Here is a 27564-nt window from a genome sequence, read left to right as displayed (position 1 = left end):
CGCTCTCATTTTGCACCTCCAGGTCTGATACGTGGCGCCTGGCGAACCCACCAGCACGGCCTCACCTTGAAAACTCTCTCCGAGGCCCCTCTGCTGCCCACAGTGGGCAGAAGGTGACAGCCATGGCAACCAGGATCACAGCCCATGTGGAAGGTGGTTACCACAGCAAACGCAGCATCTTCTGCACCATCCTATAAGAATGGAGAGCCACGGAGTGGGGCAGCTGGGGGCTGTCCTCAGACTCTGAGAAGGAAGCACATACCCTGCTCAGGCTCGGGCCCTGCCCAGCCAAGCTGAGAGGTTGTGGCCTTTGGGATGGAAGAATTAGTGCTTGTGAAGGCTCCTGGTCTCCTTATCACCGCCCTGAAAAACAAGCTCCCAAGTCTTCTGTGGACTAAGAACAAGGTACCTTCAAAACCCTTTGGCTCCACAGCCCTCAGCAGGAAAGAACTTGGATTTTTTGTTGGTTGGTTGTTTTTTTTGGCCGCGCCATGTGGCTTATGGGATCTTAGTTCCCCGACCAGGGATTGAACCCAGGCCCTCAGGAGTGAAAGTGCGGTGTCCTAACCACTGGACTGCCAGGGAATTCCCTGGAATTATTTTTCGAGGAGAAAAGGGGAACCAAAGTTGGTGGGTTTCTAGTCCCTCGAGCTCTTATAGAGATTATGAAAAGTTGGGGAAATCGATAATGAAAACCTTGGTCAGGGTTTTCTGTTTGAGTTACAGGGAACTGCGTTTTATATACACCAAACCCAGAATCTTCTCAGGGAAGAACGGATTTACTTCTAAGGGAGAGAAGTGATTCTAGTGAGATGGAAAGAGCCCCAGATTTTCCCCTTTCCTAGACCTCACTTTTGACCCTCCGGGGACACTGCCACACCCACCCTGCTGCCTGGGGAGGCTGGAGGAGTTGGGTTTGGTTTCCGTAAGGACACAGTTCTCTTGAACATGGACCTGTGAGGGAGGAAGGGGCTTGGGATAAGGAGCCCCTCTTGAAAGGCTGCCCCAGGGATGACAGGGGCATGCTGAAAACAGGAAGGGGCGTGTGGAGAAGGCTTCCTTCAAGTGGCTTAGGTGTGCAGACGCGTGCTGGGCTGGGTGGTGCAGGGGTGCACCTGACTGCTCTACCTTCAAGTTGCTCCCAGATTCAGGAGGACATTGGCTCAGCGCTTGCTGCACAGGGAGGATTCGAATCCCACAAGCACACCCAAACCAGCCGCCCCTCCTGGGCGCAAGACTGGCGGAGACCGAGGTGCCTAGGGCCCTCGTCTGTGTCCACATTCTCATGGATGACCACCTGCCTTTACTAACCCTACCAAGGTTTCCCACTCTGTGCCTTGGCTCATGCTCTCCCCTCTTCTGGGTGCACCCTCCTCGCCAGCTACACATGCCTAGGTCCCACCCATTCTTCCAGGCTCGACACTGCCACCCGGATGGCAGTGCTCTGCCCTCTCTGAGCCTCCCCTGCCCTTTCTCTGCCCCCACAGGGTATATTCTGCCTTGCTTAGGAGTTACCTGGGCCCATCCCTGTCCCACTGACCTGCCTGTAAGCTAGCTCCATTAGGGTCACCACCTGTGTCCCCAGTCCCCAGCCCAGGGGGTAGGGTTAGCAGCCTGAGTGAGGAGAGGAAGGCTGGCTCCCAAAGGGCTGTGCTGAACCCAACTGTGAATGTGTTAAGGTTCCAGAGCCAGGCAGGCTCAGACCCACTGCTCTAGGAAGGGGGCCCGACGCAGGCCTGGCTCAGCCTGAACAGTCCCCCGCCCACCCGGCCCTTCATGTGGGGCCTCACCAGCCTGGTAGCGTAACTGTCGTGCACCTCACAGATGGCTTCCCAGGCTGGTTCTGCCAGGCCCCCGGTGCTGCTCTCCCGGGTGGAGTAGGTTGGGCTAGAGGGAGCCAGGAGCACTGGCTACCCCCTGAGGACTTCGGGCACAAGAGCGTGGGCCCCTCCCATCCCCAGCACTATCCTTTGCACTTATCTATGGCCCCAGTGTGAGTCGCTGTACAAAATGCTGCCTTTTATTATTTTGTAACGAATGACTTTTCTGTGAACCAAGTGCTTATGAAAATCTCAGCAACCAAAATAAAGTTCTGTATGTTAAAGGAGGCACTTTTCGGGGTACTTTCCTTGGTCTGGGTATGTGCTAGGGTTCCTGAGCGCTGGATGTAGGCCTCTCACCACTCCGCCCCCCCGAGGCACCACTGCTTGCTTCCACTGAAGGAGACAGGAGACCAGGGCCATCTTGTCCATCCAGCTTGTTCCCACCTGATTCCAAGTTCCAAGGTCTGTGTCCTCACGTGTCAGTCAGGGACTGTAGTTGCAGTCCTGCCTGCCCCTTGGGCTGTGTGAAGAGTAACAGTGAGGTCCCTGGTGTGGATGACCTGAGATCCATGACCACATTTTTCCCAGCTTCAGTCACTTAGCATCTTACAGTGTTTGCCATATCCACATGTCACTTGAGGAGAAAGCTAGTACTTAATATTTTTCTTTAAATCCTCTTTTAATTAAAAAGACTTTATTTTTTAGAATTTTTTCTCTTAAGTCTTTTTATTAACAGGTATAGTTGATGTATAATGTATATTTTAGGTGTACAACACAGTGATTCACAATTTTTAAAGGTTATACTCCATTTATAAAATATTGGCTATATTCCCTGTGCTGTACAATATATCCTTGTAGCTTATTTATTTTATACATAGTAGTTTATACCTCTTAATCCCCTACCCTAGCCTTGCCCCTCTCCCCTTCCCCCTCCCACTGGTAACCACTAATTTGTTCTCTACATATGAGAGTATGTTGTTCTGTTATATTCACTAGTTTATTTTTTAGATTCCACATGTGATATCATACAGCATTTGCCTTTCTCTGACTTATTTCACTAAGCACAATACCCTCCAAGTGCATCTTTTTTTTTTTAACATCTTTATTGGAGTATAATTGCTTTACAATGGTGTGTTAGTTTCTGCTTTATAACAAAGTGAATCAGCATCCAAGTGCATCCTTGTTGCAAATGGCAAAATTTCATTATCTTTTATGGCTGAGTAGTATTCCATTGTGTATATATATATACCACATCTTCTTTATCCATTCATCTGTTGATGGATACTTAGGTTGTTTCCATATCTTGGCTATTATGAATAATGCTGCTGCGAACATCGGGGTGCATGTATCTTTTCAAATTAGCGTTTTCATTTTCTTCAGATATATACCCAGGAGTAGAATTGCTGGATCATATGGTAGTTCTATTTTTAGTCTTTTGAGTAAACACCATACTGTCTTCCATAGTGGCTGCCCCAGTATACATTCCCACCAACAGTGCACAAAGGTTCCCTTTTCTCCATGTTCTCACCAACATTTGTTATTTGTGGTGATGATAGCCATTCTGACAGGTGTGAGGTGATATTTCATTGTGGTTTTGATTTGCATTTCTCTGATGACTAGCGATGTTGAGCATCTCTTCATGTGCCTGTTAACTATCTGTATCTTCTTTGGAAAAATGTCTTTTTAGGTTTTCTGACCATTTTTTAATCAGGTTGTTTATTTTTTTGATGTTGAGTTGTATGAGCTTTATATACATTATGGATATTAACCCTTTATTGGTCATATCACTTGCAAATACTTTCTCCCATTCAGTAGGTTGTCTTTTTGTTTTGTCTATGGTTTCCTTTGCTGTGCAAAAGCTTTTAAGTTTAATTGGGTCCCATTTGTTTATTTTTGCTTTTGTTTCCTTTGCCTTAGGAGACAGCTCCAAAAAATATTGCACGATTTATGTCAAAGTGTGTTCTGCCTGTGTTTTCTTCTAGGAGTTTCATGGTTTCAGGTCTTAACGTTTAGGTCTTTAATCCATTAGAGTTTTTCTAAAACCATACACAAAAAAATGTTCTAATTTCATTCTTTTACATGTAGCTATCCAGTTTTCCCAGCACCCCTTATTGAAGACTGTCTAGAAGTTTTAGATTTACAGAAAAAGTGAGGAGATAGGCGGTAGAGAGTTCCCTTACTACCCTTCCTGCCGAGCTTCCCTGTTATTAACACCTTACATTAGTATGGTACATTTGTCAAAGTTAATGAGCCAGTAGAAAGTCCACAGTTTATTCATATTTCCTTAGTCATTACCTAGTGTCCTTTTTCCATTCCAGGACCCTATCCAGGAACTTAACTAAAAAGAAATGTTTACATTACTTCACTACTATAAATGAAAAGCTAGTGGTTTTAATACACACTAAAATAAACTGTTAAAATGAAAATATTCACAGTATCACAAGCAACTAAACCTTTGTTGAAACCAAACATTTGGGGGAAATTTGTTACTGCAGTTTAGCCAAGTCAGCATAACCTCATATATCCTGATACACCCCCATGCCACTAAAATCATCTTATATCCCATCAATAGTATATTAAGCACTGACTTGGTTAGGCTATTGCCCCTTTTTTACAGAAGGAATTGAGTTCTTTGTTTTTTTAACTAAAGTATAGTTGATTTACAATGTTGTGTTAATTTCTGCTGTACAGCAGTGATTCAGTTATACATATATATACATTCTTTTTTATATTCTTTTCCATTATGGTTTATCATAGGATACTGCATATAGTTCTCTGTGCTGTACAGTAGGACGTTGTTGTTTATCCATTCCACATATAATAGCTTACACCTGCTAACCCCAACCTCCCGCTCTGTCCCTCCCCCAACCCCCTCCCCCTTGGCAACCACAAGTCTGTTCTCTATGTCCGTGAGTCTGTTTCTGTTTTGTAGATAGGTTCATTTTGTCATATTTTAGATTCTACATTATAAGTGATATCATATGGTATTTGTCTTTCTCTGTCTGACTTCACTTAGTATGATAATCTCTAGGTCCATCCATGTTGCTGCAAATGACCATTATTTCGTTCTCTTTTATGACTGAGTAGTACTCCATTGTATATATGTACTGCATCTTCTTTATCCATTCATCTGTCATTGGACATTTAGATTGTTTCCATATCTTGGCTGTTGTGAATAGTGCTGCTATGAACATAGGGCTGCATGTATCTTTTTGGATTAGAGTTTTGTCTGGATATATGCCCAGGAGTGGGACTGTTGGATCATATGGTAATTCTATTTTTAGTTTTCTGAGGAATGGAATACTGTTCTCCATAGTGGCTGTACCAACTTACATTTCCACCAATAGTGTAGGAGGGTTCCCTTTTCTCCACATCCTCTCCAGCATTTGTTTCTAGTTTTTAATGATGGCCATTCTGACCAGTGTGAGGTGGTACCTTGTTGCAGTTTTGATTTGCATTTCTCTAGTAATTAGAGATGTTGAACATCTTTTCACATGCCTATTGGCCATTTGTATTTCTTCTTTGGAGAAATGTCTCTTTAGGTCTTCTGCACATTTTTCGATTGGGTTGTTTTTCTGTTGTTGAGTTGTATGAGCTGTTTGTATTTTGGAAATTAAGCCCTTGCTGGTTGCATCATTTGCAAATATTTTCTCCCATTCTGTAGGTTGTCTTTTCATTTTGTTTATGGCTTCCTGTGCTGTGCAGAAGCCTGTAACTTTGATTAGGTCCCATTTGTCTATTTTTGTTTTTATTTCTGTTGCCTTGGGAGACTGACCTAAGAAAACATAGGTACGATTTATGTCAGAGAATGTTTTGCCTATGTTCTCTTCTAGGAATTTTATGGTGTCCAGTCTTATGTCTAAGTCTTTAAGCCATTTGGAGTTTATTTTTGTGTATGGTGAGTGTTGTTCTAACTTCACTGATTTACATGCGGCTGTCCAACTTTCCCAACACCATTTGCTGAAAAGACTTTTTCCCATTGTATATTCTTTCCTTCTTTATCTAAGATTAATTGACTATAGCAGTGTGAGTTTATCCCTGGGGTCTTTACTCTGTTCCATTGATCCATATGGCTGTTTTTGTGCCAGTACCACGCTGTTTGGATTACTGTAGCTTTGTAGTATTGTCTGAACTCTGGGAGGGTTATGCCTCCTGCTTTGTTCTTTTACATCATCATTAATTTGGCAATTCTGGGTCTTTTATGATTCCATATAAATTTTAGGATTATTCTAGTTCTGTGAAAAATGTCATGGGTAATTTGATAGGGATCACATTAAATCTGTAGATTGCTTTGGGTAGTATGGCCATTTTAACAATATTCATTCCTCCAAGAGCATTGGATATCTTTCCATTTCTTTGAATCTTCTTCAGTTTACTTAATTAATGTTTTATAGTCCTCAGCATATAAGTCTTTCACCTCCTTAGTCAGGTTTATTCCTAAGTATTTTATTTTGGGGGGTCAGATTTTGAAAGGTATAGTTTTTTTACATTCCCTTTCTGATATTTCATAGTTAGTGTAAAGAAATGCAACCGATTTCTGTATGTTAATCTTGTATCCTGCTACCTTGCTGAATTCATTTATTCTAATAGTTTTTGTGTGGAGACTTTAGGGTTCTTTGTATAGAGAGAGTATCGTGTCATCTTCGAAGAGTGACAGTTTTACCGCTTCTCTTCCAATTTGGATACCTTTTATTTCTTTTTCTTGTCTGATTGCTGTGGCTAGGACTTCCAATACTATGTTGAAGAGAAGTGGTGAGAGTAGGCATCCTTGTTTTGTTCCAGGTTTTAGTGGGAAGGCTTTCAGCTTTTCACTGTTGAGTATTATATTGGCTGTGGGTCTGTCATAAATAGGTTTTATTATGCTGAGATATGTTCCCTCTATACCCACTTTGGTGAGAGTTTTTATCATGAATGGATATTGAATTTTGTCAAATGCTTTTTCTGCATCTTTTGAGATGATTGTGGGTTTTGTCTTTTCTTGTGTTTATGTGGTGTATCACATTGACTGATTTGCATATGTTGAACAATTCTTGTGAACTTGGGATGACTCCCATGTGGTTATGGTGTATGATCTTTTTAATGTGTTGTTGGATTCTGTTAGCTAATATTTTGTTGAGAATTTTTGCGTCTATATTCATCAAAGATATTGGCCTGTAATTTTCTTTTTTGGTGGTGTCTTTGTCAGGTTTTGGTATCAGGCTGATGGTGACTTCATAAAATGTCTTCAGGAGTGTTCCTTCCTCTTCAATTTTTTTGGAAGAGTTTGAGAAGGATCAGTATAAGTTCTTCTTTGCATGTTTGGTAGAATTCGCCTGTGAAGCCATCTGGTCCTGGACTTTTGTTTGTAGGGAGTTTTTAAATTACAGATTCTATTTCACCTCTGGTGATCAGTCTGTTCAAATTATCTGTTTCTTCTTGGTTCATTTTTGGTGGGCTGTATGTGTCTAGAAACTTGTCCATTTCTTCTAGGTTGTAGAATTTGTTGGCATATAATTGTTCATAGTATTCCCTTATGGTTTTTTGTATTTCTGCAGTATTGGTTATTATCTCTCCTTTTTCATCTTATTTTTATTTGGGTTCTCTCTCTTTTCTTCTTGATGAACCTGGACAGGAGTTTGTCAATCTTGTTTACCCTTTCAAAAAACCAACTCTTGGCTTTATTGATATTTTAATATAATTTTTGAGATTCTCTATTTCCTCTCTGATCTTGTTTCCTTCCTTCTGCTGACTTTAGGTTTTGTTTGTTCTTCTTTTTCTAATTTCTTTTTAAGTGGTAGGTTAGGTTGTTTGAGACTTTTGTTTTTTTTTGAGGAAGGCCTGTATCGCTATGAACTTCCCTCTAAGAACTGCTTTTGCTGCATCCCATAGATTTTGTATGGTTGTGTTCTCATTGCCATTTGTCTCAAGTTATTTTTAAATTTCCTCTTTGATTTCATCATTGACCCATTGTTTTTTTTAGTAGTATGTTGTTTAGTCTCCATGTAATTGTTTCTTATTTCTTTTTCTGTGGTTGATTTCTAGTTTCATGCTCTTATGGTCACAAAGATGCTTGAGATAATTTCTATACTCTTAAATTTGTTGAGGCTAGTTTTGTGCCCTAATATGTGGTCAATCCTAGAGAATGTTCCATGTGCATTTGAAAAGAATGTGTATTCTATTTTTGGGGGGTGTAATGTCCTGAAAATATCAATTAGGTCTAACTGTTCTGTTGTATCATTTAGGATCTCTGTTGCCTTACTGATTTTCTGTCTAGAAAACCTGTCCATTGGTGTGAGTGTGGTGCTAAAGTCTCCTACTATTATTGTATGATTGTCAATTTCTGCCTGTATGTCTGTTAGTATTTATGTATTTGGGTGCTTCTATATTAGGTACATATATGTTGATGACTGTAAAATCCTCTTCTTGTATTGATCCTTTTATCATTATATAGTGTCCTTCTTTATCTTTCTTTACGGCTTCTGTTTTAAAGTATATTTTGTCAGATATGAGTATTGCGACCCCCACTTTCTTTTCCATTTGCATGAAATATTTTTCCATCTCTTCACTTTCAATCTATGTGTGTCCTTTGCCCTAAAGTGGGTCTCCTCTAGGTAGCATATTGTAAGCTCTTGTTTTTTTAATCCAATCTGCCACTCTGTGTCTTCTGATTGGAGTAGTTAGTCCACTAATAAATAATTATTGATACGTATTTATTGCCATTTTAACCTTGGTTTCCTGTTGATTTTATATTTCCTCTTTGTCCCTTTCTTTTTGTTTTTCCTTTTGTGGTTTGATGATCTTCTTTTGTATTATACTTATGTTCTCTTCTTTTTGGTTTTTGTGAATCTATCGTATGTTTTTGATTTGTGGTTACCCTGTTTTTCAAGTATGTTAACCCCATCTTCTATCTCCTTGCCTTAGACTAGTAGTCATAGAGGCTCAAACACATTCTAGGAAATGGAAAAAAAATCTACATTTTCTGACTCTCCTCCACCACAGTTTATGATTTTGATGTCCTCTTTTACATCTTCACGTTCATCCTTTTGCTGTTCATTGTGGTATCATCACGTTCACAGAAATTTTTTGATTTTTTTAAAAATCTGTGTACTGGCTTATTTATAGGTGATTTGCTCTCCAATTGTGATTTTCTCTTTCCTATATATTCTTCTTTTCTATTTAGAGAAGATTTCAATATTTTCTTTAGGATAGGTTTAGTATTGCTGTATTCTTTTCATTTTTGCTTGTCTCAGAAATTCTTTCTCTCTCCTATTCTAAATGATAATCTTGCTGGGTAAAGTACCCTAGGTTGCAGATTTTTCCCTTTCAGGACTTTGAATATATCTTGCCACTCCCTTCTGGCCTGAAACGTTTCTGTAGAGAAATCAGCTGATAGCCTTATGGGGCTTCCCTTGTAATTAACTCTTTTTCTCCTGCTGCCTTTAGAATCCTCTCTTTAATTTTTGCCATTTTTATTATAAAATGTCTTGGTGTAGGTCTGTTTGGGTTTACTTTGTTTTGGACCCTCTGTGCTTCCTGTACCTGGATGTGTTTCCTTCTTTAGGTTTAGGAAGTTTTCAGCCATAATTTCTTCAAATACATTTCCAATCCCCTTTACTTTCTCCCCCTCCTGGATTCCCTATTATGCCTAGATTGGCATGCTTTGTATTATCCCATAGGTCTCTTATATTGCTTTCATTTTTTATTCATTTGGTTTCCTGTCTGCTGTCCTGATTGGGTGATTTCCATTATTCTGTCTTCCGGGTTACTTGTTCGTTCTGCATTATTTATTCTATTCATTGCCTTTAGTTCAGTTTTTGTCTCAGCAAATGAGTTTTCTAATTTTTCTTGGTTCCTCTGTATAGTTTCCAGTTCCTTTTTACAGTGCTCTTGCATTTTTGTCGATAGCCTTTCTTAATTCCTTCAATATTTTTATTATCTCCTTTTTGAAATCAGTGTCTTTTTGAAATTGGTGTCTGTTTATTAGACTAAAGAGGTCTGTTTCATTGTTCTTTCAGGGGAATTCTCTTGGTCTTTTAACTGGGAGTGGCTCCTCTGCTTCTTCATTTTACTTATATTTCTCTTATTCTGTGAGTTTAGGAGAAACAATTATCTACTGTGGTCTTAGAAGGCTCTTTATATGTGGGAGCATCCTTGTGTAGCTTGTGTGGGTTTAACATTTTTGGTTCAAGGGCTGTTCTTAGTATGGCTGCCTATCGCCTCTTTCCTCAGCACTTGCTGGCCATTATCCCCTTAATGGGGTGTGCAGATGTGGTGGCTGGTGCCCAGTCGTGGGAATCTCAGTGGCAGTGGCAGCTCATGCATGGCCCTGGAGCACGCCATGGGAGCAGAGGCAGCTTGCAACTCTGCTCCCCGGAAGGGCAGAGTCAGCAGCTCAAGACGGCTCCTGCAGTGAGTGTAGGAAGTGTTCCGCTGCCTGAGAGCTTGTGCAGGGGAAAAGGCTGTAATGGCAGGTTCTGCCCCTCCCCTTGCACACTGCCCACACAATGGTGCCTGGCCTCTAAGGCGACCCAGGCTTCCCCCTCGTACAGCCTCAGGTGTGGTTGCACCAGACTCCAACCCCTTCAGGCTGTTTCCACACAGCCCACCCCAGTCCTCTCCCCAGGTCTGATCTCCAAAGCCCGAGCTTCTTCATCCAGCCCCTGCCCGCACCAGTGGACACGCATCTCAGGCTGGGAAGTGCAAAGCAGTGGCACTGACCGTCTGTGCAGGTCTGTCTCCATTCTAGCTGCTGCAAACTGGTTGCTGTGCTCTCCTCCAAGGCTCTGAAGCTCCCTCTTATAATGGCTGATCTCTCCGCCAGCGAAGGAACTTCCGAGGGTGCAGGAACCTTTCCTCTTTTACAGCTCCCTCCCAGGGGCCCAGGTCCCATCCTGATTCCTTTCTTTTTTCCTTTTTGTCCTACCCACTTACATAGATTTTCTTGGTCTTTCAGAGGTATGAGGTCTTCTGCCAGCATTCAGTGGATATTCTGTGAGAACCTTTCCACATGTAGATGTATTTTTAAAAATTAATTAATTTATTTATGGCTGTGTAGGGTCTTCATTTCTGTGCGAGGGCTTTCTCTAGTTGCGGCGAGTGGGGGACACTCTTCATCGCGGTGCACGGGCCTCTCACTATCGTGGCCTCTCTTGTTGCAGAGCACAGGCTCCAGACGCGCAGGCTCAGTAATTGTGGCTCAGGGGCCTAGTTGCTCCGCGGCATGTGGGATCTTCCCAGACCAGGGCTCGAACCCCTGTCCCCTGCATTGGCAGGCAGATTCTCAACCACTGCGCCACCAGGGAAGCCCTAGATGTATTTTTGATGTATTTGTGAAAGGAGGCGGTGAGCTTCACATCCTACTACCCGGCCATCTCGATTGCTCTCCCCAGAAGGAACTGAGTTCTGAGTGGTGATGCCTGTCAAGGCCAGGAGTTGAAAGTTCCCTATCAAATGTTAAGAGCTTGTATACAGAAGACATATGAGTAAGGCTGTTACCTAGGGCTTCTGTAATAGGAACAGCTGGAACACACACACATACAGTGCCCATCTTCCGCCACATCATTTGGAGGCAGAAGTGGGAGGAACACGCAACACCTATCCTACCCTAGCTCTTCCGTGGTTGGGGAAGCATCTGGAAGGAGAATGCTCTGAGTAGCCTGCATTGGTTGACTGTGCAGGGCTTGCTCTCCCACACAGGCGAGACCCACCCAAAAGAATCTACTCCATCTGATTATTTTTTCCTTAATTGAGCCAAAAATCTGTCTCCCTGGCTAAATCCTACCCATACTTCAGGATCCTACTTCATCATCATTCCATGGAACACTTTCCTTGATCTCTTCAAATCTTAGTTATGTGCCCTTCCTCCATGCTCTCCTACCCACCTACCCACCTGTGTTATCCCCATGGTGGCACTGAATCCTCTGCATTGAAAAAGTCTGTTGATCTGTCTTCTTAAAGGAAGGCACTTTAAAAATTTTTACCTAATTAGCTATTTCCAGGTTGGGTCCTCTGCAGGTATGTTAAATACACCTTCTTTGACTTCATCACTGTTAAATGTCTAGCAGGTCAGGGCCACAGAAACTTCCCTCCAGGGAACAGACTTCATTCTGTTAACACCCGTAAGTTATTCCACAAACTGCAAATCTTATTAAAGGTACAAGCATCTAGCCCACAGTCCCTTTTTCTTCAAAGAGGTCATCAAGCAACATTATGGCAAATAACTTGGTTGGATCAAGGAATCCTCTGTGAATATCAGTAAATAAATGGGGTTTTAGAGCTAGAAAAAACCTAGTACGATCCCATTATTCTACAAATGTTTACTGCCTAATAGCTCTGCCAAGGAAAGAAGGTGCAGCTCATGCACTATGATTCATTCCACAGACACTGGCGCTTATATGCCAGGCACTGTGTTAGGCACCCTCTCACGAGACTTGTTGAAAAGGACCCTCTTTTGAGCCTTCTGACCCCAAACCCCTTGATAACAGAAACTTGCGTTTCACTCAACCTCTGGGACTGCATCACCTACAATTAGTGAAGTATACCTGTTGTCACCTGGGACAAGTATACAGCTGACCCCTGAACAATGCAAAGGGTTAGGGGCACTGACCCTCCATGCAGTTGAAAAATCCACATATAATTTATGTCAGCCCTCCATATCCGTTCCACATCTGTGGGTTTAACTAACCACTTGCATGGTACTCTAGTGTTTACTATTGAAAAAAATCCATGTATAAGTGGACCCAGGCAGTTCAAATTCATGTTGTTCAAGGATCAATTGTATATTTACCATCCTAGGCTTTTCCCCATCAATATCACTCCTCTTTGTGAGTGACTAAAGAAAGCTGCTTCCCCACTAGGACAGAGGCTCTTCAGAGGCCAGGTCACGTGCTGTGATCTAATCACTGCTGGAAATTAAGCCTCAAGGTGTCAAAACCATCAGAATCTAAAAAGTATGCATGAAAACACATTTTAAGCCATAAGCACACTAGGAATTCTTTTCCCAGAGACAGATCAGGATATTATTTTTTTTCTGATGCAGAGTCACATAACTGATTTTCACAACAGCTTAGGTAAAGAAAAACAAGAGGCATTTAGATTTCCTGCTCACATCTCTGCTGGAGGGAGAGCAAGTATGCTACAAGTGCCCGCTACCCAGGATCAGATACAAATGGGGACAAGCCAGACAAGAGCATGGAAAATGTGCACTTTAAGCCTGGCCTTGCCATAGAAGTGGCTCTGATAACCACATCCCAGTGCTCAAAGAAATATAAGGATCACCTGTCCTGAATGAGTCATCCAAGGCCCATTTTTACCATGTATTCCCTAACGGATGTCCCAGCTGCTGTGTAAACTTCCTCCTTTCTCATTTTCAGAGAGAGCTGGATTCTGTCTTCCTTCCTCCACTGCCCCTGGCCCCCAGCACGAGCACCACACACCTCAGCCGCTCCCACTGCCTCAGAAGAACCTTGAAGAGCTGAGTCTGGGGGACTTCCCTGGTGGCACAGTGGTTAAGAATACACCTGCCAATGCAGGGGACACTGGTTCGATCCCTGGTCTGGGAAGATCCCACATGCCGCGGAGCAACTAAGCCTGTGTGCCACAACTACTGAGCCTGCGCTCTAGAGCCCGTGAGCCACAACTACTGAGCCCGCGTGCTGCAACTACTGAAGCCCGCACACCTAGAGCCTGTGCTCCACAACAAGAGAAGCCACCGCAATGAGAAGTCCATGCACTGCAACGAAGAGTAGGCCCCTCTTGCTGCAACTAGAGAAAGCCCGCACGCAGCAACGAAGACCCAACGCAGCCAAAAATAAATTAAAAAAATAATAATAATAAATAAAAAACACAGATGTTTAAAAACAATTTTTTTAAATAGTCACCTTCTCTTTTAAAAAAATAGAGCTGAGTCTGAGCATTAGCCACATACCTAAGTCTCTCCATGTCATAGTCCCGTTCCTCACAGCACCCCTCTGGACACTGACTTCTCCATCTCCCCCTGGCAGATAAGGTTGGTGGCAGTCAGCATCCCTTCCCATCGGCTTCTGGTATGGCTTCCTGTAACTAGAGGCTGAAACCTATTTCCAAGATTCCCTTGCTGCTAGGATTCTAGTTGCAAATTAAGTTCCTATATATGTACTCAGAGAAGAAGGAAGCAAGATGGAAGCCAGCCTCTTAATCTTTTGGCTGTTTGTGCTGACAAGCAAGGAGGTAGAGCATGGGTACTGATAGCATGGGTGGCTGAACCAGAATTTCAGTGTCAAGTTGCCAGCTTCATGAGTTCAAGAAGCAGCTGAATTCAAGTAGCTTCATGAATTCAAGTGGCTTCTTCATGCCTGGCTGGCCACCCCAGCTGTGTTCTTGAACTCAGCAGTTCCAGTAGCAACCTCCTGATTCCCGTTCCTGCAACCCTGTAACAATTTTATAGTACTTTATATCCATGTATTAAACTCCTTTCTCAAGAATATCTAGGAACATTTGTTTTCTGCACTGAACTCTGACTGATTCACTCCCCTCAAAAACGTGGCTTTCAGAGCTGACTCCTGCCCTCTGTGTGGCCTGAGCCAGGCAGAGCAAGTGGGTTAATCATTTCCTCTGATTTGGCTCTGCTCTGTTTCAGCAGTCCGGAACTAAATTAGTCTGTTTTGGCAAGCCCATCACATTGGTGACCTGAAGCCTCCTCTTCCAGCCCTACTGGGCTTTGTCCTCACCACGTACTCCTCCACTGGGCCTTCCACAGCACTTCACATTTCTCTTTATTAACCTTTATCCGTCAGATGTGGTCCAAGGTTCAGCCTGTGAGATCTTTTGCCTCGGCCTACCCCAGGCCCAGCCTCCCACATCCCACACACGAACCATCTGCCATTTACAACCACAGCAACACCAAAGGAGGGAGATGGAGTCCAATAGGGCCAACATTTTATATTTCTGCTTGAGACCAGCACAACTGAGATGCTTGCTGGCTTCTGGCTTCATACCCGTGCCAAAGCACGGCTTCTTTATCCCTCTTTCTTTACAAATAAAAATGCAAATGAATACAAGGAGTGGCTATGATGTGGCCAAAATGCTCTGTCTGGAAAGCACACCTCTAGGTGATTTTCCTCCGCTTTGACTGACGGTCCAAGGCCTGGGCTGGGGGCAGTGGGATGGACAGGGTACCCAGTTTGTGATCCTCCTCCCTGCCCACTGCCAGAGAAACCCTTCTTTTAGAGATCTTCAGCCTCATGGCTTTCGCTATCTCCATCATCCTAAGGAACAAACACAAACACATAAAACAAATGGAGAGTCTCCTCAATGTGAACGCTCAGGGAGGCTTGGCAGGAGGGGGCAGCACATTCGTGCTCCAGGCCATGAAGACAGAATTCCCAAGATAGCCACAAGGGGCAAAGCTCCCAGCAGAGAGGCAGACAAGATCCCCCCGAGAGCCATCAGAGTCCCATTTTAATGTGTTGCCATTAGAAAATATCTATATAAATGATGGAAAACCAGGTTATCTAGATCCTACTAACTGTGTTTACTTCTTGTAGCAAGGATTGAGCACTTGCTAGAATTTTACAGACTTCAGGTATCTGTTTCTCTTGTATGTTCAAACTCACTAATCATGAGAATGCCATCTGTGGAGCCCTCAGAATAATCCCTCTCTGGACTGCTAGAAGAGTCCAGATAAGGGTGTTTTCCTAGGCTCTCCTGAAACACCATCAGGGTCCTTGGAGGTCAGATGCTCCTAAACCACTGACAAAGGCCAATATACCCCACAGTTCAGCATCCTGGAAGGCTCTCCTCCCTACTCAGTCTGAATCCCTTCTAGCAGGGCTAGAAAGGGCCTTAAAGGTTGCCACCTCTGCCAACCCTCCCAGTCAGGTCAGAGAAGCCCAAGTGTGACATCCCTGCCAAACTGCAGCTCTGCCTTGCCTCGGACAACCCCCTGGCAGCTCCTTCCATCTGACTCTGAGAAAAGTGCTTTATGCTAAGCTGAAATTGGGGTTCTCTTATATAACTTCCACCCCTAGGTTACCCCATCGGGACCATACAGAGTCCCTCTTCCCAGAGAGAGCAGTTTGGAGACTGGAGGTTGCTCAGTTACACAGGGATGGAAGGCTCAGGTTTGAAGCCCAACTATTCCCCTTCTTGGCTGTGTGACCCTGGGAAAGTCACTGACTTCTCTGAACCAAAGATTCTTCCACTGTTTCTTAGCGACATCACTGAGATAGTATGACAGATTTGGTACTGTGCCTAGCAAAGCGAAGGCACGCGGTAATGTCTGATTGCCCATCCATTCAATCAATTATTCATTCATCTGAAAACTGTCCCCAGGTCCCTCGACAGTGCCTCATGCTTTCCAGCAGTACCAGAACTACATCAAGGCGCCCTAAGGGAGCTTTTTCTTCTTTTGTGCTCACCTTTTCTCACTGAGCTTCAAGTCCCTCTGTAACACTGTCAGGTCAATCTGGAAGCTGTTTATGTGCAAAGCCAGTATGATCACATAGGCGGTGATCTTTGCCTTCATAGAGTCTGAAATTAAGTTCCGCAAACTGCAAATCAGTGGCAATAAAAGAGAGGCAAAATTAAACTCCGAGATGATGTCTCCAAAAGCAAAGGAAAAACATCCAAGCCTGTTCCCCTATGCATTCAAAATGTCTTCTCATCCCGGGGAGAAGAAAAGGAATTAGAGCAACATCCCTTGTCCCGTTGTGGTGCCCAAGCCTTCACGCACAGTGGAGCAGTGAGCCAATGCCAGTGTCCCTCCAAGGGGACAGAGAAGGCCACACCTTCCCCAGGCACAGTCAGAGCCTCGCACTGGCGAGGACCCTCCCCATCTTCCCGGCCTGCTCAGCAGGGCTGCTGGGAAAACAGTCATCCCAAACTCAGCTGCCGATGATTCTTCCAAGCACACTCAGAGCAGGACACACACGGCAAGCAAGTGGCAGGAAGGAAGCCCAGGTGTGCTGCTTTCCTCAAAGTCATCCCACTGGCCTGCGCTTTCCTGCAACACTGCCTCTCCATACAACAGTAGTTCCGTGGACATTAGGCAGAGGTCCTTGGAAGAAGAGTGTGACGTGAAGTCTTTGTTACAGGACTTCCCAGATCCTTTAACGCGAGCTTCTCCCAAAGGGATAGAGTCTGTACTACAGTGTTGCCTAAACTCACTTGACCCCAGGAGCCCTCCAAATGGCAGTGCCCTCTTCAGCACAGTGTCTCTGTGGACACAGACTGCAATCCAAGCCCCCTCCCCACTCTCACCACCCTCCCTGTCCTGCTTTCTCCTTTTTCCAGGCAGAAGCTGAGAAATCAAGCCCCCTGACCTGCCATTGTTGTAGATCAAGCAGGTAAACTGCTTCAGCAGTTTGGTGTTAATGATGTGGGGAATTCCAGGTCCCAGGGCACCTACAAGACAAAATAGAGGCTGATCGTTTTCTTTCAAAACTCTCAGGACACACCTCACCTATGAGCTGGGAAAAGAGGACAACAGTTGGGCCACTGGAATAAACAGAGGCATGTGGGAAGAGAAGAAGGGGCTTGTGAAACAGAACAGCCACTTTCAAATGAACATGTGCTCAAGTGTGCTTCAGCCTGCAGACCATACATGCACAAGAGATGTTCATGACAGGGTGGTGACAGGAAAGAAAAGCAGACTCCAATGAGGCCTAAAGATACAGAGTTCAAAAGATGTTAGAAAGCAAAACAGATTGTGGAGAAAGCCCAGGGAGAGGGAAAGAAAGGGAGACTGGAATGTGAAAATAAGAATTAAGCAAATAGTGAAAAACATGAGTACAGGCATAGCTCAGAGACATTGCAGGTTTGGTTCCAGACCACCACAATAAAGCGAGTCACGTGAACTTTTTGGTTTCCGAGTGCATATAAGTTATGTTTATAGTATACTGTAGTCTATTAAGTATGCAACAGTATACGGTCTAAAAAAAAGTGTCCAATAATTAATTAATTAAAAATGAAAATTAAGAAACAATGTCCAGAGGAAACTTGCACAAGCCTCTTAGATAGCCTAATCCACCAGAGGGCAGACAGCAGAACCAAGAAGAACTACACTCCTGCAGGCTGTGGAACAAAAACCACTTTCACATAAAGACAGACAAGATGAAAAGGCAGAGGGCTATGTACCAGATGAAGGAACAAGATAAAACCCCAGAAAAACAACTAAATGAAGTGGAGATAGGCAACCTTCTAGAAAAAGAATTCAGACTAATGATAGTGAAGATGATCCAGGACCTCAGAAAAAGAATGGAGGCAAAGATCAAGAAGATACAAGACATGCTTAACAAAGACCTAGAAGAATTAAAGAACAAACAAACAGAGATGAACAATACAATAACTGAAATGAAAAATACACTAGAAGGAATCAATAGCAGAATAACTGAGGCAGAAGAATGGATAAGTGACCTGGAAGACAGAATGGTGGAATTCACTGCTGCAGAACAGAATAAAGAAAAAAGAATGAAAAGAAATGAAGAAAGCCGAAGAGAACTCTGGGACAACATTAAACGCAACAACATTTGCATTATAGGGGTCCCAGAAGGAGAAGAGAGAAAGGACCCGAGAAAATATTTGAAGAGATTACAGTCAAAAACTTCCCTAACATGGGAAAGGAAATAGCCACCCAAGTCCAGGAAGCACAGAGAGTCCCATACAGGATACACCCAAGGAGAAACACACTGAGACACATAGTAATCAAATTGGCAAAAATTAAAGACAAAAATTATTGAAAGCAGCAAGGGAAAAATGACAACATACAAGGGAACTCCTATAAGGTTAAGAGCTGATTTCTCAGCAGAAACTCTACAAGCCAGAAGGGAGTGGCATGACATATTTAAAGTGATGAAAGGGAAGAACCTACAATCAAGATTACTCTACCCAGCAAGGATCTCATTCAGATTCGATGGAGAAATCAAAAGCTTTACAGACAAGCAAAAGCTAAGAGAATTCAGCACCATCAAACCAGCTCTACAACAGCTAAAGGAACTTCTCTAAGTGGGAAACACAAGAGAAGAAAAGGACCTACAAAAACAAACCCAAAACAATTAAGAAAATGGTAATAGGAACAGACATATCGATAATTACCTTAAACGTGAATGGATTAAATGCTCCAACCAAAAGACACAGGCTCGCTGAATGGATACAAAACCAAGATACATATATATGCTGTCTAGAGACCCACTTCAGACCTAGGGACACATACAGACTGAAAGTGAGGGGATGGAAAAAGATATTCTACACAAATGGAAACCAAAAGAAAGCTGGAGTAGCAATACTCATATCAGATAAAATAGACTTTAAAATAAAGAATGTTACAAGAGACAAGGAAGGACACTACATAATGATCAAGGGATCAATCCAAGAAGAAGATATAACAATTATAAATATATATACACCCAACACAGGAGCACCTCAATACATAAGGCAACTGCTAACAGCTATAAAAAAGAGGAAATCGACAGTAACACAATAATAGTGGGGGACTTTAACACCTCACTTACACCAATGGACAGATCATCCAAACAGAAAATTACTAAGGAAACAGAAGCTTTAAATGACACAATAGACCAGACAGATTTAATTGATATTTATAGGACATTCCATCCAAAAACAGCAGATTACACTTTCTTCTCAAGTGCCAACGGAACATTCTTCAGGATAGATCACATCTTGGGTCACAAATCAAGCCTCAGTAAATTTAAGAAAATTGAAATCATATCAAGCATCTTTTCTGACCACGCTATTAGATTAGAAATCAATTACAGGGAAAAAAATGTAAAAAACACAAACACATGGAGGCTAAACAATACGTTACTAAATAACCAAGAGATCATGAAGAAATCAAAGAGGAAATCAAAAAATACCTACAGGGAATTCCCTGGCGGTCCAGTGGTTAGGACTCAGTGCTTTCACTGCCGGGGCCCGGGTTCAATCCCTCATCAGGGAACTAAGATCCTGCAAGCCACACCACGTGGCCAAAAAAAAAAAAAAAAAATACCTACAGACATATGACAATGAAAACACGACGATCCAAAACCTATGGGATGCAGCAAAAGCAGTTCTAAGAGGGAAGTTTATAGCAATACAAGCCTACCTCAAGAAACAAGAAAAATCTCAAACAATCTAACCTTACACCTAAAGGAACTAGAGAAAGAAGAACAAACAAAACCCAAAGTTAGCAAAAGGAAAGAAATCATAAAGATCAGAGAAAAAATAAATGAAATAGAAACAAAGAAAACAATAGCAAAGATCAATAAAACTAAAAGCTGGTTCTTTGAGAAGATAAACAAAATTGATAAAACCATTAGCCAAACTCATCAAGAAACAGAGGGAGAGGACTCAAATCAATAAAATTAGAAATGAAAAAGGAGAAGTTACAATAGACACTACAGAAATACAAAAGCATCCTAAGAGACTACTACAAGCAACTCTATGCCAATAAAATGGACAACCTAGAAGAAATGGACAAATTCTTAGAAAAGTATAACGTTCCAAGACTGAACCAGGAAGAAATAGAAAATATGAACAGACAAATCACAAGTAATGAAATTGAAACTGTGATTAAAAATCTTCCAACAAACAAAAGTCGAGGACCAGATGGCTTCACAGGTGAATTCTATCAAACATTTAGAGAAGAGCTAACACCCATCCTTCTCAAACGCTTCCAAAAAATTGCAGAGGAAGGAACACTCCCAAACTCATTCTATGAGGCCACCATCACCCTGATACCAAAACCAGACAAAGATACTACAAAAAAAGAAAATTACAGACCAATATCACTGATGAATATAGATGCAAAAATCCTCAATAAAATACTAGCAAACAGAATCCAACAACACATTAAAAGGATCATACACCATGATCAAGTGGGATTTACCCCAAGGATGCAAGGATTCTTCAACATACGCAAATCAATCAATGTGATACACCACATTAACAAATTGAAGAATAAAAACCATCTGATAGAAAAAGTCCATATCTTAATTAAAAAATACTTTACTGCTAAAAAATGCTAACCATCATCTGAACCTTCAGCGAGTCATAGTAGTGACATCAAAGATCACTGACCACAGACCATCATAATAAATATAACAATGAAAAAGTTTAAAATATTGTGAGAATTACTGAAACCTGACAGAGAGACACAAAAGTGAACAGATACTCTTGGAAAAACAGCGCCAACAGACTTGCTCAACACAGCGTTGCCACAAACCTTCAATTTGTAAAAAACACAATATCTACGAAGGACGATAAAGTGAAGCACAATAGAACGAGGTGTGTCTGTACAGACCCTTGGGTGCCCAATCACAGGAACACGACTGCAAGCACCTTATGCCTAAAACCACAGGTGTCTCCCTCTGGGTTTCTGACTCTGGGTGGATGTGAGTGTGTGGCAGCCACCCATGCCCTGGCGATCGGTGGCACGGGTTACTAGCAGAAACTGACTTCTCTCCCAGTCAGAAATAGCTGACACAACAACGTGCCACAAGCCTTCACAAGCAAGGCCAATTTTTCTTCCCCCATTTTTGTCTGTCCCTTAAAATGTTCATTTGATTTGACTGGATATTCAACTTTGCCTAACACAGAAGTAGTGAATGTTAGCTCTAAGCAATCGTATAATCCAACCCAACCCTATTTTCCGAGGAAAGGGCTTGGTAAGTTCTCTCAGCATGTCAGCAGTACCAATCAGAATCCCACTGTTACACAGTTATAAATAAAGACATGGAAAGACATGTCCATTTCCTCTCTCACTAGAGCTAGTCTAAGAATTATAGACAAATAACAGACTGAAACTAACTAGAATAAAATGTCTATCATGATATGTGCACCCCAAAGTTCATAGCACTATTTACAATAGCCAAGACATGGAAGCAACCTAAGTGTCCATCAACAGATGAATGGATAAAGAAGATGTGGTATACATATATACAATGGAATATTATTCAGCCATAAAATAGAATGAAATAATGCCATTTGTAGCAACATGGATGGACCTAGAGATTCCCATACTAAGTGAAGTCAGACAGAGAAAGACAAATACCATATGATATCACTTATATGTGGAATCTAAAAACATGATACAAATGAACTTATTTACCAAACAGAAATAGACTCACAGACATAGAAACATAGAAACATAGACATAGAAAACAAACAAAGGGGAAGGGGGGGAGGGAGGGATAAATTAGGAGTTTGGGACTAACAGATACACACTACTACATATAAAATAAACAACAAGGACCTAGTGTCCTTGTTGTTGTTCCTTGCACAAGGAACTTTATTCAGTATCTTGTAATAACCTATAATGGAACAGAATCTGAAAAAGAACATATATATGTATAAATACATATGTAACTGAATCACTGTGCTGTACACCTGAAACTAACAATATAAATCAACTAAACTTCAATTTAAAAAAAAAATGTCTAGCATGGACTTACTTTTCCGCTTAATCACTTTCTGTGCTCGAAATCTGATGAGAGTGTCCAGAAACCATATGCACCGGGCCTGGCGGTCTCGGCTCTCCTCACTTGATGGCAAAGACTTCAACGCTTCTATGACAAAGGAGCAGTGACTAAAACAAGGGAGGGAAAAGGAGGAATGTGTTAAGACCGGCTCTGTCAGGAGCCATTCACTCCTTCACAATGAAAACAGCAGGCACCCTTCACACCTGGTACACAGTCAACAGGTGAGGAAGGGCCATCCAACCAGCTCCTTATAATAGGAGGAGCATGATTTAGTGCAGGGACAGTAAAGGTCTAGATAACAAATATTATACATTTTGTGGGCAACATGGTCACTGCCACTGTAATGCAAAGGCAGCCATCGATAACATATAAATAAATGACTGAAGCTACGTTACAATAAAACTTTATTCACAGGCAGTGGGCCAGACTCAGCACTCGGGCCATAGTGGGCCCAATCCTTATGTGGTGGTCTGGAGCACAGCCTCTCAACTATCTGGGTTTGAATCCCCATTCTGCCATGCAGTGGCTTGGGCAAGCTTCTGAACATCTCTGCCTTGGTTTCTTCACCTGTAAATTAAGGCCAATGATAGTACCCTTGTCCTACGGGTTTTTGTGGATTAAATGAGACAAGGGAAGGAGTGCTTGGCACATGTAGGAGCTCCATCAATGTTGGCTATTATTTTTACATACTGTTGTTCTACCACTATCAGGATCATGAACTCGCAGCGATAAAAGGCTCTTCAAGATCATCTTGTATCGGCCTCATTTTACATATAGGAAAACTGAGGCTCAGACAGGGGAAGATCACACAGTCCATCAGGCAGATGGGGACTCGGTTCTCCAGACTCCCAGCCCAGAACTCATTCCTGCACCTGCCCCTGAGCCACGATCACATCAAGACAATGAAGAACCAGTAAAGACCACTTCTTTGGAGAGAGGGAAAAACATGTATTTTCCAAGACTTTGGATTTCATTGACCAGTAAAATTTCCAAACGAAAACTGGGGGAACCAACATAGGGTTGACAACTTTTTATTTTCTCAAGATAAGATTATTAAAAGAAAAAACTCAAAAGCAAAAAAACCTCATCATCATTAAAAAAAAAACTGTTTTAAAAGCCAAAAAGTGGGGGTGGGGGGTGGAGGGAGGAGAGGAAATCATCTCTGAATTATTTAAAATATACTATATTTAAAATACATAATTTAACTTTAGAAAAGCTCACTCAGCACATCACCACAGATAAACCATCACTTCAGCTGGCACCTACTCCCAGGCCAGCACTTGGGCCACACCAGTGACAATCGGCAACAGCATAACATTGGCTGGGGGGGTGGGACCGATACAGGTCAGCTCCACTTCCCAGCCCCAGACTACAAGGCCTCACCACCCTCTGCCCAGTCACAGGTTCCACGTACTCACAGGCCAATTCTCTCCCTTGAAAGCCACCCACAGCCTTGGGACAACAGGTCTGGGAGCTCAACCATTTGAGAATACACTAGCTCGTTCATGTTCAAATGCTGAACAGACGTATATCCTCACTGACTAACACCCAAGGTCTGCTTCATGTCTGACTACTGTTGTATCCCAACATCACTCCCCAGACACTCCATCTGCCCAAGTCGGGTACCTGTTCTCTTCAATCATCTTCAGTATTTCTTCTGAGGTGACATTCCTGAAAGCTTCAGATGGGCTCTGAAGAGCGTCATACTCCACAGGGGAAAGAACTAGTTATAGGTCAAGAACAACCTGACCAAAATGGAAACATCCAACTAGCTAGATCATCTTATATCGGCCACATTTTACAGATGGGAAAACTTGAGGCTTAGAGAGGGGAAGATCACACAGTATGTCCGGGCAGAGCTTCAGGACTCAGTTCTCCAGACTCCCAGCCCAGAGCTCATTGCCTGCCTGGGCTTTCTGCCTTCTCTTATCACAAAGCCACTGCAGGGACTTTCCATCTGACTAGAACCACAAGTACGGAAACTCTACATTCCGACCCTTCTTTATAAAATCAGTCTGCCCTAGACTTTGGGCACTGGCCAACTTATAAGTCGTATTTTGACTCTTCACGGAAGGTGACCCCCACAGGGCTGAACCGTGGGCATTCTGCATTTTGCTGAGGGATGGGTTTGAATCCCAAGGCCGGAGAGGCCACTGCTGCAGCAGGTGCCTCAGCTAGTGAGGGAGCCTCGCTGACTTCCCAGCAATAGCGCTGGGGCAACTGCAAGAGTCTGGGGCGAGCTTCTATGAGCATCACAGGACCACTGACACCTTCAAGAGAGCCTGGCCATGCCACTCCTGTGAGCATATCCCAACCTGGGAAATGAGGTGGCGTTTCTCCCACAAAAAGGATACGGTCTTCAAATTTATACACGTCTTCAGGCTTGGCTGCATCAGCGTGGCAGGGAGGGAGGTAGAGGGAGTCATCCTGCAAGTCATCGTGGATGGCGTCACTGACCAGGGCTTTTCAACAAAGGAAGAGTCAGTGTCAGTGTCACCCTGCTCGGCTTCAAGTTCCCCCACACTCTGCAACCCATGCACTCAAGATCATCATCGCCTGGAACCCCCTCATCTGAACTTCACAAATTGTCAGTGAAAAAGAAAAATCAAATTATGAAGCTAACTATCACACAGGAATAACCATGTAAGAATTAAGTATGCACACAGACAAGAACAGAGAAGAAAACAGGAAAATTGTAATAGTTGGTCTTCTAGAATGATGGGAAAATGGGTGAATTATTTTTCTTTTTAAATGTCCTTTAGTAGCTGAGAGTAAACTGAACAAAAAAAATTGAAAAATTTACTTAGACATTAAAGTATATCTTTGACTAAATGGAGACATGTTTCTATGTTCCTGGATGGGAAAACATAATATTATAAAGATGCTGATTCTCCCCATATTAATCCCAATTGGATTTTGAGAGAACTTGACAAAATAATTCTTAAGATCACCTGGAAAAAAAAAGCATGCTACAGGACTTCCCTGGTGGTGCAGTGGTTAAGAATCCACCTGCCAATTCAGGGGACACGGGTTTGAGCCGTGGTCTAGGAAGATCCCACATGCTGTGGAGCAACTAAGCCCGTGCACCACAACTACTGAGCCTGCGCGCCCTAGAGCCCGTGCTCCGCAACAAGAGAAGCCACCGCAATGAGAAGCCCGCTCACCGCAAGCAAGAGTAGCCCCCGCTCACCACAACTAGAGAAAGCCCACGTGAAGCAACAAAGACCCAACACAGCCATAAATAAATAAATAAAAAAGCATGCTACAATAACCAGTACATCTGTGAAAAATAAGGATGGAGGATAAATTTGCCCTATCAGACAACAAACTGGAAGGTGAGGCTACTACAATCAAAAGGACCTGATGCTGCTACAAGAATAGCCAGTCAGACTGATGAGCGAGAACACAATTAAGAATGTGGCAGGGGCTTCCCTGGTGGCGCAGTGGTTGAGAATCTGCCTGCCAATGCAGGGGACACAGGTTCGAGCCTTGGTCTGGGAAGATCCCACATGCCGCGGAGCAACTGGGCCCGTGAGCCACAACTACTGAGCCTGCGCGTCTGGAGCCTGTGCTCCACAACAAGAGAGGCCACGACAGTGAGAGGCCCGCGCACCGCGATGAAGAGTGGCCCCTGCTCGCCGCAACTAGAGAAAGCCCTTGCACAGAAACGAAGACCCAGCACAGCCAAAAAATAAATAAATTAATAAATTAATTAATTAATTTAAAAAAAAGAATGGTAAAATGATACAGATGATTTTTTAAATCATTTTTTACAAAAGGAAAGGATGGAGTTGGGGACAACTGGCTAATCATTTGGAAAATATAAAATTGGGTTTATACCATAGACCAAAAAAAAAAATCATCATTAAATTGTAAATGCAAAAAGTTAAACTGTGAAAGTACTGAAAGACAACATAGGAAAATATATAATCATCGGGTATGGAAAGATTTTCTAAAACTTACTAAAATTCCATTTTAATAGAAAAACTGCTCTCATATATATATAACTTTCTCTTATGTTCTTATAATGCATTTGAACAATAAACACGTTACACATTTTAAATAATACAATTTAATACTCAAGCTGCTGAAGAATTTAGGAAAAGAAAAAGATCCAGTGACCTCAAAGTGACTAGAGGCTAGCTCATCATCATCACATCAGCCTTTTTGACTAAAACCTCCCTGTAACTCACAGAAACTTGAGGCCGTCTCCCTCCTCTGTGCCCTGCAGGCTGTAGCCCTGGCACCAAGGACACAGAGGGCACATAACCGTTCCCATGTCTGTCTCCTCTACTCGACTGTGAGCTCACTGAGAACAGGCCATGTCAGATGTTTCTTATGATTTCCAGTCTGTTCCTAAGAAGGCCCTCAGGGAGAAGCAGGAAGGAATCCAGCCCTAACTCCCATCACTTCCATCTGTGGGGCAGGTGAAAGATCTCAAGAGAAGGGAAAGCTGTTTCTACCAGCAGCCTCTTACCCCAAGTTCCAGCTGCTTACCAGTCACACCCTTTGTATCAATTATACTCTCTGCAGCTTTAGCCACTGCACTATTCAAAGATTCACTGCCAACTTTGTTCATTCTCCTGGAGTTCAGAGCCCGCTTCTGTTTGGTGGTACCAAAGGCTTCAATGCAAGAATCCATCTGTGCAAAAGACAAATTTGGTCACTGGGAACGGGCTGAGCACTGTTACTCCTAGCTGTGTGACTACGGGTAAACAGCCTCTCTGAGCCATTAATACCACTTCTGTAAATTGGGTTGACTCATACCTAACTACCTCATAGGCTTGTTTTAAGAACCAAAAGATATTAAGAGATTTGAAGTACTTGCTTTATAAACTGTAATGAGCTATTTATAAATCAACAGTGTTTTCACCTGTAAAATAAAAAGACTAGACTTAGGGTTGGTAAATCTGGGGCACATGGCTTACCGGTTTTCCAATCCTACACGGAAAACAGACATTACTAATAGATCGCTCACTCTCCCTCTGAGCCTGAAGACAGCTTCACTCCCCTCCAGGCAGCACTGGAGACTCAATCAGTTTGCCATCCTGGGGTGAGATGAGCTTTGTAGGAAGCTTCTACATTGAAAATCCTAAAGTGTACTTTGTCTTGATGTGAAGTTTCCAGGCTTCCAATATTTTCTGAAACTTGGATTAAATCCTGAAAATAAGTGTTATGCTACAGCCCAGAGAACCAGTTCCAGACACTGGCACAGAGCTGTGTATAGCTGCCCCAGAGAGGAGGTCTGCAGTCTGTGAGGCCAAGGAGGCCTCTGCAAGTAGGAACTGTCCAGAGAACCACAGACTGAA

General features: G+C 42.8%; 2 protein-coding genes across 12 annotated transcripts in view; one reads left to right on the top strand and one right to left on the bottom strand.

The window, feature by feature from the left end:
* The window catches only part of FBXO10 (F-box protein 10), a 72466-nt gene extending 58802 nt beyond the window's left edge, over positions 1-13664 (top strand). For 7 of the 10 annotated variants that reach the window (XM_059925098.1, XM_059925093.1, XM_059925091.1 and 4 more), the window contains 2 exons: positions 23-405; positions 13175-13260. In XM_059925098.1, coding sequence (XP_059781081.1) covers positions 23-197 — 175 coding nt within the window. In that variant the 3' untranslated portion in view covers positions 198-405; positions 13175-13260. Of the gene's footprint in view, positions 1-22; positions 406-13174 lie in introns of those variants that run through there. The other 3 variants (XM_059925094.1, XM_059925092.1, XM_059925096.1) reach the window with 2 other exon arrangements.
* A 1036-nt stretch (positions 13665-14700) lies between these two features.
* Positions 14701-27564, bottom strand: part of POLR1E (RNA polymerase I subunit E) — a 34511-nt gene continuing 21647 nt past the window's right edge. For both annotated transcript variants that reach the window (XM_059925105.1, XM_059925104.1), the window contains 7 exons: positions 26753-26897; positions 24610-24717; positions 23882-23978; positions 22229-22362; positions 17102-17183; positions 16199-16330; positions 14701-15046 (listed from right to left, as the gene is read on the bottom strand). In XM_059925105.1, coding sequence (XP_059781088.1) covers positions 14887-15046; positions 16199-16330; positions 17102-17183; positions 22229-22362; positions 23882-23978; positions 24610-24717; positions 26753-26897 — 858 coding nt within the window. In that variant the 3' untranslated portion in view covers positions 14701-14886. The remainder of the gene's footprint in view (positions 15047-16198; positions 16331-17101; positions 17184-22228; positions 22363-23881; positions 23979-24609; positions 24718-26752; positions 26898-27564) is intronic.

Source organism: Balaenoptera ricei, chromosome 6 (genome assembly GCF_028023285.1).
Source record: "Balaenoptera ricei isolate mBalRic1 chromosome 6, mBalRic1.hap2, whole genome shotgun sequence".
NCBI lineage: Eukaryota > Metazoa > Chordata > Mammalia > Artiodactyla > Balaenopteridae > Balaenoptera > Balaenoptera ricei.
Note: the sequence above shows the minus strand (reverse complement) of the source record. Positions and strands in the feature narration are given on the sequence as shown.